The 15,653-nt window shown below is 46.1% G+C and overlaps 1 protein-coding gene across 2 annotated transcripts in view; it reads right to left on the bottom strand.

Moving 5' to 3' along the window:
• Positions 1–1,750: 1,750 nt before the first annotated feature.
• Positions 1,751–15,653, bottom strand: part of itpr3 (inositol 1,4,5-trisphosphate receptor, type 3) — a 109,284-nt gene continuing 95,381 nt past the window's right edge. For both annotated transcript variants that reach the window (XM_084070220.1, XM_084070221.1), the window contains 9 exons: positions 14,807–14,979; positions 14,162–14,326; positions 13,024–13,213; positions 11,883–11,990; positions 5,610–5,728; positions 5,293–5,458; positions 3,551–3,711; positions 3,062–3,223; positions 1,751–2,987 (listed from right to left, as the gene is read on the bottom strand). In XM_084070220.1, the coding sequence (XP_083926346.1) occupies positions 2,871–2,987; positions 3,062–3,223; positions 3,551–3,711; positions 5,293–5,458; positions 5,610–5,728; positions 11,883–11,990; positions 13,024–13,213; positions 14,162–14,326; positions 14,807–14,979 (1,361 nt within the window). In that variant the 3' untranslated portion in view covers positions 1,751–2,870. The remainder of the gene's footprint in view (positions 2,988–3,061; positions 3,224–3,550; positions 3,712–5,292; positions 5,459–5,609; positions 5,729–11,882; positions 11,991–13,023; positions 13,214–14,161; positions 14,327–14,806; positions 14,980–15,653) is intronic.

The following is a 15,653-nucleotide window of genomic DNA, read 5'->3' as shown; positions in this document are numbered from 1 at the left end:
AAAGTGTTTGTAATGAATGTTCAACTGATCTATAATCATCACTGGTGTCCATCTTCCTGTTGAACAAATGGTGAGCTGGGTGGAAGAGGCCTGAACGAGAGAGAGACAGAGAGAGACAGAGAGAGAGAGGAGGGGGGGGGGTTACTATATAACTATACAGTATATTGCTACAGTAACAGCTTCACTGCTATACAGTCAGTAGCTACGCCTCCTGAAAGCTGCACACAGGAAGCTGTCATTTGTCCTGTCATTTCTGTTCACCAACTTATATATACAAAATAAAATGTTTAGATATATTTTGGAATTTCCATTTCTGCTAAGCAGCAAGATATATTATGCTTTGACCAGTGGTGTAAAGTAACTAAGTACATTTACTCAAGTACTGTACTTTAGTACAATTACTTCACTTCACTGGAGTATTTCCAATTTTCAGTAGTTTAACTTCTACTCCACTACATCACAGAGGTAAATATTGTACTGTTACTCCACTACTACTAATTATTTGAAAACTTTAGTTACTAGTTACTTTTTAGATTTCGATTATTATTACAAAACATACAGTAACCATTTCAGCCCTATATACATTTCAGCCATTTGAAAATTGCAGATCTACAAGCCCACACTGTGAGCATGGTGAGCTTGTAGATAGGCTATTTTCAAAATATTTTCATACATTTGAAAACTTGTGAAATGGGACATTCTGCACAATGACTACTTTCTACTTTTAGTACTTTAAGTACTTTTGATACCAATACTTTTGTACTTTTACTCAAGTACATTTTTTTATTCTGGACATTTACTTGTAATAACAGAGTATATCTGCACTGCAGTTTTGATACTTTTACTTAAGTAAAACATGTGAGTACTTTTTCCACCACTGGATATAGTAGGATAGAATAGAAGGATATACAGTAAGTTATAGGATTATAAGGATAAGGATTTTTTTTAAGGAAATAAGAATCTTTACTTCTACTGTACTCCTCTACATCTCAAAGGCAAATATTGTACTTTTACTCTACTACAATTATTTGAAAAGTTTAGTTACTAGTTACTTTGCAGATACAAATTATTACATTATAAAACATACATTAACCACTTTAGCCTTATTTTAAACCTAGGCTATTTGAAAATAGCCGATCTACAAGCTCACAACGCGTCGCATTGCGACGCGTTGTGAGCTTGTAGATCTGCTATGTTCAAACATTTTAGTAGTTTTACTTTTGGTACTTTAAGTACATTTTGTAGGTGACGAACTCTCCTTGAATGGCTCTGGTCCAAACCATCTCAAACTCGCCTCTCGTTGGGGATAAAGCAAGAGAGGCCAGGTTGAGAGGGTTTGGACATGTGAAAAGGAGGGATGAAGGGTAGGCCTACATTGGGAGAAGGATGGAACTATCAGATAAGAGCAGAGGAAGGCCAAAGACGAGGTTTATGGATGCGGTGAGATGAGAGAGGACATGCAGGTGCCAGGCGTCACCGAGGAAGACCTAGAAAACAGAACCAGAAACTGATGATCCGCTGTGGCGACCCCGATGGGAATTAGCCTAACAAAGAAGCTTTTCACTTCCAGGATGAACCTCCAAACGCAAAGCAATGTGTGTGTGTGTGTGTGTGTGTGTGTGTGTGTGTGTGTGTGTGTGTGTGTGTGTGTGTGTGTGTGTGTGTGTGTGTGTGTGTGTGTGTGTGGTGTGTGTAATGTGTAAAAGTAATCACAACATGCAAAATAATGAAGCATACATTGTTGTCGATATCTCAACACACATTTATTACAGAGAAAACAGAACCGAATGTTTGTGCAATCATCACACAGTAACATCAGTAACCATCACAGTAATCATCATGCAGTAACACTAGGCTACTGCCTACTGTTACTGCACGTGTATTAAACATATCATATTAATCTGCAGTCATCATCACACAGCACTTGTTGTGTTAAAGACATCATAATATGATGTAGACTGCTGCAGTCATCACACAGTACTGTTGTTCTATTAAATAAATTATATTAACGTCTATTATGGCTGTTGCAATCTGTCTATAGAATGATGTCCATGTTACCATGGCGATGTCTCTACAATGATGTCCATGTTACCATAGTGATGTCTCTACAATGATGTCCATGTTACCATGGTGATGTTGACAGATCTGTCTTCAGTCAGTCAGTCAGTTTAGGCCCACATCCTTAACATCAACTTAACCACACCACACCCATGGCTAAACTTAACTTAAATTATTTCAACAACACCACACCCATGTCTAAACTTATCTTAAATTAATTAAACAAAACAAACATGTGCCTAAACGTAAATTAATTAAACACCACCGAACACACGACTAAACTTAACTTAAATGATTTACTCGAACCACACCGCATGCCTAAAACATAACTTAAATCAAATGAATTAAAGAACAAACACTCCTAAAATCACTATAATTAATGAATTAAACCACATCAAAGACCACAGCAATCCCCATATGCCTCTAAACTTTACTTTACATTATTTAATAAAACCACACCAAAAAGTGTTGTTATCAGTAAACTGCTGTGTCTATGACAATAAAATCCTAATGTTGCGTCATGACGGCCACATCCCAACACTCAATCGTCTTTTCCGGTTTCCCTGCACCTTGGCCCGGGCCTCCTCGTTGATCCTCGCTCCATGTGTCCTGGGGAGCCTCCTCTCTCCTCCGTTCTCGGCTCCTCCAAAGGCCAAGCGCCGGAGGAGGCGAGAAGGCAGAAATGTGAGTAGTGGGATTGAGCTACAGAGAGTGCTTACATGTATAGTAATGCACTGATCTGGGCCTGAATATGGCAACACCTTACTATGATTTACCTTTTTTAGGTCTGCTTATAGTTTATAGTCTGTTCCTTATGATTTGTGGAGCTGGTGGTTTCCTCCTGCAGCACTAGGGGGATGCCCAGGGCCGGCTCCTGATTGGACATCGACGAAGCCCATCCTCTGCCTCCTCTTCCTCTGTTCAGTCATCTACAGGAAATACACTGTTTAAATGACGTGCTCAGTGTGTGTGTGCGCGTGTGCGTGTGCGTGCGTGTGAGTACCTGTTCCTTCAGATCATTGAGCTGAGAGGTCAAGGTGGTGACGACCTTCATGGTAGACATCAGGCGGTCCTGTAGCATCCGCATCTCATTCTGCTCCCCGTCGCCGTCGGTTACCACCAACGACATCGCCTGCATCCGTGGAAACCAGTCTAGGTTGTTGTCCTGAAACACACACACACACACACACACACACACACACACACACACACACACACACACACACACACACACACACACACACACACACACACACACACACACACACACACACACACACACACACAAACACACACACACACACACACACACACACACACACACACACATAAACCAAATGCTGCTGCTTTCTATTCCAGCCCCCACACAAAACCTATTCAAACCACGTGAACCCTATACGCTTATCCTTTGTCGTCTCCGCCAGGCCGAAAAAGGCCTGTCTGTGTGGCGTTATGTGTGCATATGTGTGTGTGCGTGCGTGCATGTGTGTACCTTGATCATGTGTGCTACGTAGCTCTCAGGTCCAGTGTAGTCGGTCTTGTTCTTCTCGCGGACCAGGACGATGAAGTACAGATAGTTCCAGATGTTGTGTTCCAGTTTGATGTGCTCCTCAAAGGACACAGTTTTATTATCAAACTTATCACGCTCCAGACCTGAAACACACCACAAAACACTGACTGATCAACTGTGAGTGATTGAAGTTGATGTGGTTTCAATGTCGACATTACACACTCCACACCAGGTACAAAGAGGAACAAACTCTTAAGGGGCATTATACAACAGGTAGTTCCGACCAAGCAATCTGATTGGTTGAAATAGCTTTCTAGCCGTGCTTCAAACCAGCATCATAGCACGGGCCTAATCACATTAATAAATCACTCCGCAGTGCAGTCCAGTCCGCACCTGATTAGACCATTATATGGCACAGCTGTGCTGTGAAGTCACTCTGTCCCACGGTAGGAAAACAAACAGACAGTAGCCTGACCCACCGCCGCCACCGGAGAACAAACAGCTATGCAAAATGGACTATGTTGTTAATTTGGTGGATTTACGGTTGATCAATGGTTAGAAGGTTATAAATATCCTCCTGTGTAAAGTAAAATGACTCCCATTTCGTTAACAGTCCAGTAGGCTATATGCTCCGTCGTACGACCGTGTCACGCGGCCAAAATAGACGATCTACAAGTTCACAACGCGTCGCCATCGCGACGCGTTGTCAGCTTGTAGATCAGTTATTTTGGCCGCGTGACACGGTCGTACGACGGAGCATATAGCCTACTGGAATTCATTCCACTGCGCAAGCATTGATAGCTCAGCTGTGTTGATGAGACGGTGCCTCAAACTCAAAGCACTGCTACAGGGACTATTTAATGTCTCTCAGTCAAAAACTCTTCTCTGTACAGGGAAACGGACAATAGCGAAACATTTTTATTATTAATTGCCCCACAATATGAATACATTTGGATGTGTTTTGTTGGTAACTGTTGTATAATCGCAATATTACACTCGAGGGTGTGCTTTACCTTACATTATTGGCACTTCAGTGATGCTGGCGGAACTCGGCTTCGCCTCGTTCCTGACCACATCACTGGCGTGCCAATAATAACGGTAAAGCACACCCTCTCGTGTAATATTGCTTAATTCACACTAAGCACGATAACTATAACTACAGTATAACTATAATGATGTGAGTGTCCACACTGATAAAAGTGCTTTACAAATAAAGCACTTTTATACTGAAGATGATGGCAAATGTTGATAATAATTGGAAGAAAAAACAAATATATGTATTGTATCGATATCGTGAGCCCAATATCGTGTATCGTATCGTGAAATTTGTGTATTGTGCTCAGTGTGAACTATGCTCTCACTACTAAGAGTTGTGCATGGCCCTGCAGGACCTTGCAGGGCCATTCAGGCCTTTCTGTGATGAGCTGAGAGTGAGAACATGTTGGCATAACCACTTAAACCCTACATACTTGGTTGACCAGGGTCGCCCAGGGTCGCCCAGGGGTCTGTACTTTGTCCCCTCCTTTTTTCCCACTACACCATAACTCTTCAACGAACCCTACAAGCTTGCAATGCGTCATAGCACAATGTTGTGAGCTTGTAGATGTGCACATTTTGCTGAATGTTTGCCTGTTTTTGCCTACAATGTCGTGTCCACTATAACCAGCTAGTTAATTGTACCAACCACAGATAAAGCAGGTAGTTTGGCAGTTAGTTTCACCCACCACAGATGAAGCAGGTGGTTTTGAGAACCTCTTCTTTCTTCTGTTTCTCGCTCCTCAGGTCGGCGAAGGTGTCGATGATTACACCGAAGATCAGGTTCAAAACGATGATGATGACGATGAAGTAGAACAGCAGGTCATACACCACCCTGGCAGCGAACAACGGCTCCTACACACACACACACACACACACACACACACACACACACACACACACACACACACACACACACACACACACACACACACAGGGTATAAATCAGATACACATATAGACAGTATATGTAGATAGTAGACAGACAGACAGTTGGTGTGTTTACATTTTTTGATGGTTTTCTGAGGACATCTCCAACTCCTCCTCCATTCCTCAGGCCGTGGTTCAATACGGTCACGATGCACATCAACAGAGTGTCACACGCACGCTCTGTGTTAGACTCCTCTGGAACACACGCACGCACGCGCACACGCACACACGCACACACACACGCACACACACACACACACACACACACACACACACACACACACACAGTTGTCAACACATTGATACTGTTTGTCACTGCTAACTGTCTCCCCTCCAGTGATTCACTACCATACAGCTAAACCTAAATGTAGCTCAAAGCGCAAGTTCAATAAAGAAGATCCAAGACGCTCTATGTCCGTAGCTCCTCCCCCGAGCTACGTCACTCCAGTTCCCACGCTGTCAAAACCTCTCCATTCACAAATCTAAGCAAGCGCCGTCTGGCGCCTCCTCCTATCTACAGCCAGCCAATCGGCGTGCGGGCTCCGTTTATCAAATATCTCTGCCTCTGACATGTCATTCTCTTCTCAGGCAGCGATCAAGCAACAAGCATTCTATGAGCTTGCGTTGCCGTCCAAAAAGAAAAAAAAAGTACCTCATTTCTGAAAATCGTAGTTCTACTCGCGCTGCTCATCATGTCCTCGGACGATGAGTTTGGTAGCGATATTTCCGTGCACGATGACATAGTGTCCGACTCTCAGGGCCAGCCCAGGAGAAGCTTCAGGCTGTCTGGCAGGCAGCCGGAGAGGCCCGTGGAGGCCGTGCTGCAGCAGCAGCGGGTTGCGTCCAACGTGAATCCAGCTCCAGGGTTGTCCGCCGCCCAATTGAGCATCCTAGCCGAACTAGCCGCTGCGGCCGTTGCATCCGCCCCCGCTGCCGAGCCGGCACCTACCCCCGCCGCCGCAACCGCGGCCGCTCCCGCCGGAGCTGCCACCAGGCCATCTAGGGGGAGAAAGAGGACCAGGAAGTCCACCCCCCCCCCCCTCCACCTCGACAGTCCAGTCCGAGGCCCAGTGGAAGCGGCGTGGTCCCGGTCCAGCCCAGGGCTAACGACATGCAAATGATCCTCGCTAATCTTCACGCTATCAATACCCGTCTAACATCTCTGGAGAGCGGCGCTGCTCCTGCGCCTCCAGTCGCAGTTCCCCCAGCGGCGGTTCCTCCTCCCGCCGCAGTCATCCAGCAGCCCGCCGGGGAACAGGTTCTCCCACCAGCCCTAGAGCAGCTTCCCCAGTTCTCCCTGGCCTCTGCCGTCCACCTCCCAGCCCAAGGTAGAGCCTACCTTCCCCAGGCTTCTAACGTGTCCCCCCGCCTAAGATCTAAAATCATTCAGGGCAAGAACATCAACAACAACAGTGCGAAAGGCGAATAGCCAAAGGCGATAATTTCGCCGCCGTCCTAAAATCCTCCGATCCCCGGCTGGCAAGGGATATTTCAATCGGGGAATTCTTGGTGGCGTTCGGCGTCTACCGAGACATCATGTGCTCGGTTTTTCCTGATAGGAGAAAGGAGCTCGACTCCTATCTAGCCCTAATTGGGGATCTGAATTTAAAATATGGAAAAAACATTTTTTCCAATACCACAAAGCCCTCTCCAGCAAATCTGCGCTTTACATCTCCCAGTACAACTCCATTATTGATTGGTCTATTTTAGATACCGAGCTACTGGTATTGATAACCGGGGGCCAACAGGCGATCACCTGTTTCACATGCGGCGACACCGGCCACACAGCTCCGCTTTGCCCCAGAGTGCCTCTCCAGCCCTACGCAGCCCCGGCTCCTCAGCCCGCCAGCGCTCCATGGTCGGGCCAATGGGGCCAGAGAAACGACAGAAACGGACGGCAGGTGCATGTCAGAAACGGCAGGTCCCTGTGTAACAATTTCAACCTCGGCATTTGTTCTCAGTCAAATTGTGGCTATTTCCACGCTTGCAGCGCATGCGGAGAGGCGCACCCGAAGTCCGTCTGCCCACGCTTCCCATCCCGCCCCCGCCCGCCTCGGAAAAGGGAGTAGGATGGTTCCAGGACCTGCTGCGGGTCCACCCCTCAACCCCAATAAATATCAGCACGCTGGCCGGCGAGCTGGCCGAGCACCAAGACACTGTCTTTGTTGATTATTTGCTTTCAGGTCTATCTCAGGGTTTTAGAGTGGGTGTTCTCTCAGACGTGAGCGAGACGTTCGTCTGCAACAACCTGCAATCGGCTTTCAAAGAGCCCGAAATTGTCTCTCAATTGCTCGAGAAAGAGCTGACCAAAGGTTATCTAATCGGGCCCTTTCGCGATTCCCCGTTCACCCTGTTTCGCACTAGCCCCCTCGGCATCGCCACGCGAAAATACTCCGGGAAAAAAAGGCTAATTTTCGATCTGTCGGCCCCCCGCTCAGGCCCCGTGCCGAGCATAAATAGCCTGATTCCACCCGAACCTTTTTCATTGCACTACGCAACGGTGGACCACGCCATCAAACTAATAAAACTAGCCGGCCAAGGCGCGTGGCTCTCCAAAGCAGACATTACGGATGCTTTCAAAATAGTGCCCATCCACCCATCTCAGTGGCACCTTTTCGGTGTTAAATGGGAGGGAACATTTTATTTTGCGGTGAGGCTGACTTTCGGCTGCAGAAGCAGCCCAGCCCTGTTTAATCTGATCGCAGAAGCTCTTTGCTGGATTTTGGTGAATAGAGTTCGCGTGCCCTCAGTAGTGCACCTACTCGACGATTTTCTGCTCGTCGACCCGCCCAAGGACCGTTCAGGTCCCTCCCTGGCAAAATTAAAGTCCACTTTCTCCTCCTTAGGCATCCCCTTGTCAGAGGAAAAAACGCTTGGCCCTCTAACTACCATTGAATTCCTCGGCATCACGCTGGATAGCTGTGCCATGAAGGCTTCTCTGCCAGAAGAAAAGCTGCTGCGCATCCACGAAATTACGCAATCATACATCTCCAGCGCTTCTATATCCAAACGCCAACTTTTGTCGCTGCTCGGGCACCTAAATTTCGCCATGCGCGTCGTCCCTCAAGGGCGGTCATTCATATCCAGGTTACTGGCCCTAGCATCATCCGTCCCTAACCTGTTCGACCTAGTGTCCCTAGACGAAGGGTGCAGGTCCGACCTTCGATTCTGGTCTGCCTTGCTTAATGATTGGAACGGCGTTTCGTTTTTTATGACGACGTGGTTCACTCATCAGACTCCATGTCTTTCTTCACGGACGCGGCGCCATCCGTGGGTTTTGGGGGGTATTTTTCAGGCTCATGGTTCGCAAGCGAATGGCCCCCCCAATTCGCCGACCTCTCGCCTTCCATCGCGCTTTTCGAAATGTACCCTATTGTAGTCGCCTGCTCAGTCTGGGGTCCGCGGTGGCAGCGCAAACGTATAACGGTGCTCTGCGATAATGAAGCCGTAGTCAGTATCATCAACCGAGGGCGCTCGGCATCGCCAGATATCATGTTGTTCGTGCGGCGCCTCACTTGGCTTTCCGTCATACATAATTTTATCATCCCGGCCATTCTAATCTAATAGCTGATTCTCTCTCTCGTTCCAAATTACAGGTTTTCCGCAGGCTTTGCCCGGATGCCTCTCCAACCCCAACTCCGGTTCCCCCGTTCTCAGCGTTAATCCTCTCCTAGGTAACCTTCTCGAATCCGTCAGGTTTTATATGAGGAAAGGCTTAGCCGATAGCACGATCGCCTCTTATGATTCGGCCTGGAAAACTTTTGCTTTTTTTTGCCATTCTGTTAACGTGCCGCTCTTCCCCGTTCATTCTACTACTGTTTGTACCTTTATTTGTTTTTGTAAGGACGTGAAGAAGTTAAGCTCCCCTTACATCCGCAGCCTAGTTGCTGGGGTCCAATTTAATGCCAGGTGCCATGATCCTTCTTTTCCCAGCTTGTTTTCGCACCCTGCAATAAAATTGATACTGAAAGGCATAGCTAAGTCGTCCCCTCCTGTCTCCGACAACAGGCGCCCCATTACTCTTTCCATTCTCCATGCCATGATAATCGTCTTAAGGTCCGGAGTCTTTACTCCCTATGTAGGCGCTCTTCTAGAGAGCGTTTTTCTCCTCGCCTTTTATGGGTTCCTAAGAAGCGGGGAATTCACCACTCAGAACCTCTCTTTTAATCCCGATAAAGACGTTGCTCTTTCTGATCTAGTTTTCCATCCCGATTATTACATACTGAACCTTAAACATTCTAAGGCAAAAGGCGCTTGCTCCGTAATCGTAGCTCGCCTCGACTCTCTATTCTGTCCGCATGCCTCCATGCTTAAGTATCTCCTTCTCAGGGTCCCTTCCCCTCAGTCAGGCCCTCTCTTCCTAACGCCCGCAAATAAGCCCTTGTCCAAGGCATGGTTTGTTACTCAAGTAAAGCTAGTGCTCCTCAAATGCGGGCTCTCTCCCCAGCATTATTCGGGCCACTCATTCAGAATAGGCGCAGCTACTTCTGCTGCCAGTCAAGGTCTCCCTACAGCATCTCTCCAGCAACTGGGGCGCTGGTCCTCATCCGCGTATGCGTCCTATATCCGACCTGACGCCGCTGCTATTCTCTCCGCGCAAAAAGCGCTCGAGCCCTGACCTCAGCGGTAAGTGCAAACTCTCATATAGCTGGTGGTGGTTCATGTTATTGCTAATCACGCTGGTCGCGTGCGTTTTCCTACAGCTCCCCTCTTATCCCTCTCTCTGCCGGCCCAGCTGGCCCTATACGAGCACGCCCCGGCTCCCGTACCTAGCCTAGCCTGAGCCCTCTCTGCCGGCTACTGAGCCTAGCCTGAGCCCTCTCTGCCGGCTACTGCTGTCCATCTCTGCGTGGACGTCTCCCTGCTCTCTAAGAGCTCTAGCCTCAATGCTGGCTACACTTCTCCTCCCGACCATCAATGCTTGGTCGTTCCGCTCTTAGGAGCTTAGCCTTAATGCTGGCTAGATTTCTGCGTCCGTATTAGAGTCGGACATCTATGCTATTTCTAGTAGCTTCTCCCTCAATGCTGGCGGAATTTCGCTGTACGTCCAGCCCCTTCTATGCCATTTCTAGTGGCTTAGCCTCAATGCTGGCTAAATTTCCGACCGTCGCTGCACGGTCTCGCTGTGCTCCCTAGTAGCTTTAGCCTCAATGCTGGCTTAATTTCTGCGTCCGTGGATATTCCGGACATGATCATCCTATGCTATTTCTAGTAGCTTCCCCCTCAATGCTGGCGGAATTTCACCTGACTGAAAAGGGTCAGTCTACGAGCGCCTCACGGCCACTCGCCTACCCGGCCAACCGCCTGCCCGGCCTCGCATCTCCTAGCCTAGAAGCTGGCTACTTTCGTGGCCAGAGGCCATCCTATGCTATCCACTCTCTCCCCTTTTGTTTTTCCCGCTAGTCGCCATTCCATTGCTCGCACATTTCGGTTGCCGTTTAAAGCTTTCTCTTTCCTGTCATCTATCCAATCGTCACGGTGCTTCTCTCAACCTGACTCTTATTTTGGGGCTCCCTCTCCTATTCCTATCTGCTGTTTACATGCAAACGGAGTCTGATCGCCAAACCTCGTACATTTGCATAATAAATGTTCCATTGTTCCAAATGAGCGTGATCTCTCTTTTATTGAAATGTAGCTCAAAGCGCAAGTTCAATAAAGAAGATCCAAGACGCTCTATGTCCGTAGCTCCTCCCCCGAGCTACGTCACTCCAGTTCCCACGCTGTCAAAACCTCTCCATTCACAAATCTAAGCAAGCGCCGTCTGGCGCCTCCTCCTATCTACAGCCAGCCAATCGGCGTGCGGGCTCCGTTTATCAAATATCTCTGCCTCTGACATGTCATTCTCTTCTCAGGCAGCGATCAAGCAACCCTCCTCCATCCCCAGCTCCACCGGCGCTGCCCAAGAGCTGAAAGGAGGTCGATTCTCTCACTCCCACCACCAGCGTCCAGACTCCAGGGGGCTCCCTCTCCTATTCCTATCTGCTGTTTACATGCAAACGGAGTCTGATCGCCAAACCTCGTACATTTGCATAATAAATGTTCCATTGTTCCAAATGAGCGTGATCTCTCTTTTATTGAACTAACTATAAGACTAACTGTATACTTTGATCAAGCTAAACTTAAATAAGTAAGTAAATAACTAAGTCATCAAGTAAGTAAGTAAGTAAGTAACTAACTAACTAACTAAAAAACAACAAACTGACTGTCTGTACACTATCGTACAACTAAAGATAACTATTTTACAGACTTTACACTACCAAACCTAATTAACTCTTTACCCAGCTAACTGTACACTACTATACAGCTAAACACAACTAACTAACTAAGAAACTAACTAGGTGACTCGTACCGTCCTCCTCTCCAGTAGGTGTAACAGCAGTGGTTTCTGACGTGCAGCTGACTCCATCTGAAGAGCAGGAGTTCAGGAAGTCCTGAGACGCTTCACTCTGTCCTGGAGCTGTACAGCAACACATTCACATCACACATCAGCTGTACAGCAACACAACATCACACATCAGCTGCAATCATCTGACTCATGACAGCATGTATAGTAACTAAGTGTTATAGTTATAGTTATCATAGGGATAGACCATAACCCATTAAGACCGGGAACGCAAAAAATATATATGAAAAATTTGCACACATTTTCATGATTTTTCTAAAATAGCAGTTTTGACTCTGTTTGACTCTGAGGAAGACGAAAGTGGAAACGTCCAGCTCACTTTACTGGGGGCTTTTTCTGCCTTTATTGATAGGAAAGTAGGCTGACAGGGAATGGGGAGAGAGATGGGGGGGTGACACGCAGCAAAGTTCGTCAGGATCGGGAGTCGAACCCGCTGTCAAGCTGGCTTACCTATGTGCCTGGACCGCAAGGCCAGCGGACGCCCCATCAAGGCATTTTTTTGTGTTATCCTTTTAGCATTACATGCGTAATTGTACTTGCTGTACTGTTTGCAAACGGTTAATAAACTATTCAATCAAGCAATCAATCAATCAATAAATCAAAAGGGGAGTGACCCAGGAATAGACAGTGGTGGAAAAAGTACTCACATTTTTTACCTAAGTAAAAGTATCAACACTGCAATGCAGAAATACTTTACTTTACTTGTAACTCTGTTACAAGTAAAAGTCCGGAATTCAAAATGTACTTAAGTAAAAGTACAAAAGTATTGGCATCAAAATATACCTAAAGCACCAAAAGTAAAAGAACTCAAATGTTTGAAAATAGCAGATCTACAAGATCGATGTAGATCGGCTATTTTCAAGTAGCCTATATATAAAACAGAGTGGTTACTGTATGTCTTATAATATAATAGTAGAGGAGTAAAAGTACAATATTTGCCTCTGAGATGTTGGAGTGGAAGTAAAAGTACTGGAAATACTCCAGAAAGTACAAATTACCTCAAAATTGAACTTAAGTACAGTACTTGAGCACATTGAGACACACTGGAGACAGACAGTTTTATGGGGTCAGAGGTCAGGGGTTATACCTGGTGCTATCTGGGCCAGGGGGTCGACCTCCATGATGAAGTCGTCCTTCAGACACAGGAAGCCCACGATGGAGAACAGGTAGACCAGGATGAGAGCCAGCAGAGCGGTCAGCAGGATGGAGCGGCCGTTACGAGTCACACTCTTTATCACGTTGAACAACGTCTCCTCACGATAGATCAGGTCAAACAACTAGAGCGAGAGAGAGAGACAGAGAGAGAGAGAGAGAGAGAGAGAGAGAGAGAGAGAGAGAGAGAGAGAGAGAGAGAGAGAGAGAGAGAGAGAGAGAGAGAGAGAGAGAGAGGGGGGGGGGGGGGGAACAGTCGAGTCATCTTTATTTATATAGCACATTTAAAAACAACAGCCGTTGACCCAGAGTGCTTTCCAATCAAGGACGACCAGCAGCAATGTAATAGCCATATAAAAGCAAATTAAAAACAAGTACATCACAGTAAAACAGATAAAAGCAAAAACGTAAAAGTTAAAATCAATCAAAAATGATTAAAAACATTAAATAAAAAAGCATGCAGTGGAAGGACAGAGTGGACATAAACCTTGGGACATCCTCAGACAAAACTAAAAGCAAGAAGAGAAGAGGTGGGCCTGTGTGTTTGATAAAAAAAACTACAAAGAAAGCCCAACGGGTCACCTTTGGTTTATAGTCGTGTTTGAGGGAGAGAGAGATATGTCAAGTAGAGAGGGAGAGAGGGAGATGGAGGGAGAAAAGAGGGGGAGAGGGAGCATTTGTACATAATATTTAAAGTGAGATATCACTTGATTAAACTATTCCAACGGTTATGGAACAACAACATATAGAAATATGTGATTTCAAAAACTGTCATTTTGTGAGTAAAAGGTGTTCCGAATGATTTTCACACTTTCTGATTTGACAATACACACACATGTACAGTATATCCCCACACACCCAGAATCACGCACACACACACACACACATACAAAATAACACTATGAATGTGTGCGCACATGTGTGTGTGCGTGTGCGTGTGCGTGTGCGTGTGTGTGTGTGTGTGTGTGTGTGTGCGAGCGCGCGTGCGCACGCGTGTGTCTGTGTGTGTGTGTGTGTGTGTGTGTGTGTGTCTGTGTGTGTATGTGTGCGTGTGCGTGTGCGCGTGTGCGTACCAGTATGCTGTAGAAGAGCTCGTGGACACACAGGCCCAGGGTGGAGGTGAGGACGTAGGCTAGATGATAGAGCAGCTCCACATCCATCAGCATGGCCTTGTATCCCAGGATGAACTTCCCATTGTTCCCCACGAAGCTCACCACAAACACCACCTTGTTTATCAACTACACACAATGCATTGTATTACTACCTGTCCCCAGGTGCCTGATGGGTAATGTAGTTTAGTCTACAAACGCACCACAAACACCACCTTGTTTATCAACTGGACACAATGCATTGTATTACACATTGCTACCTAGTTCAGTTAAGGGGTGTAACAGTTAATCAAAGTAATCAATGTCATTTATTATACAAAATAATTTGGAATATTTGGAATATAATAAGTGATTTTAATTAAAAAAAAAATATATATATATATGTTTTTCTTTTTTAATAACAACAGTGAAGGCTCAAAATTGAAAAAAGGCTGATCCATACCTAAAAGGCAGACAACAGGTGAGTAGGACACAAGGACGGTCCAAAGAAAGACCCCACATGCAAAGAAATGAGAAAGACCCCACATGCCAAAAACGTGGGTCCTTAGACCTTCATCAGGACAAACATGTGAAGGTCTAAGGACCGAAACTTGTTCTAGGTGCTCTTACATTGACTGTTCCCAGTAATATCAGAGTGTTTCCTATGCCCAGATGGTAGATGGATCTGAGGATGAGAGCCACGCTGAGCGGTCTGAGACCGAAGCGCTGAGAGAACAGACCGAGCACTGACAGACCAGCCAGACCCCAGAACAGCATCAACAACATGGAGTCATCTATCGCTCCTAAAGGGAGGAGAGGAGAGACATTCTTTTTAAAAATAAGTCATATTGGGTTATACAAATATCTTCCTAAATCCTAACAGGTTTCTGAAAAACGTATGTTTCTATATCAGTGGTTCTCAAACTTGTCAAGGACCCCCCTTGACAAGTTTGCGCACTATGAATTTGTATATCTGCTATTTTTGGATAGCCAAAGAAATCTAAAAATGACACAGATGCGTTACTGGATTGAATGGGTTAAGGCTTGGCAATATATTATGTAAGGGATAATGTATGGGGAGGTGGTCATTATTGAAATTTAAAGCCCGCTTATTACACGGCTACTTAATAAATAAATAAATAAATTGACCCAAAAGTAAGAACAAAACAAAGTATTTCCTTGCTTACGGCAATGAAAGTATTCCATAAGTATTGGGCTGGGCGGAGAATTTCGCCTCAGAAAACGAGTACATAAGGTTAACGGAAGACTTGCCCCAAAACACAATCGCCCCCATTCTATATACCGCCGGATTTGCCTATAATACTGCCGGATTTGCCCCGGGGCGACTGTGTTTTGGTATTCTTGCGTTGGTGCGCAACGATAAACAAGGAAGTGTAGTGGATCAAACAGAATCACTTTTCGGTCATTGCATCGTCTATTTCTCACTTCATTGTGTGAATGTAATGCACATTGTAAA

Source organism: Gymnoscopelus microlampas (genome assembly GCF_963454915.1).
Source record: "Gymnoscopelus microlampas genome assembly, chromosome: 10".
NCBI lineage: Eukaryota > Metazoa > Chordata > Actinopteri > Myctophiformes > Myctophidae > Gymnoscopelus > Gymnoscopelus microlampas.
The sequence above is the reverse complement of the archived record's forward strand: the minus strand, read 5'-3'. Positions and strand labels throughout refer to the sequence as shown.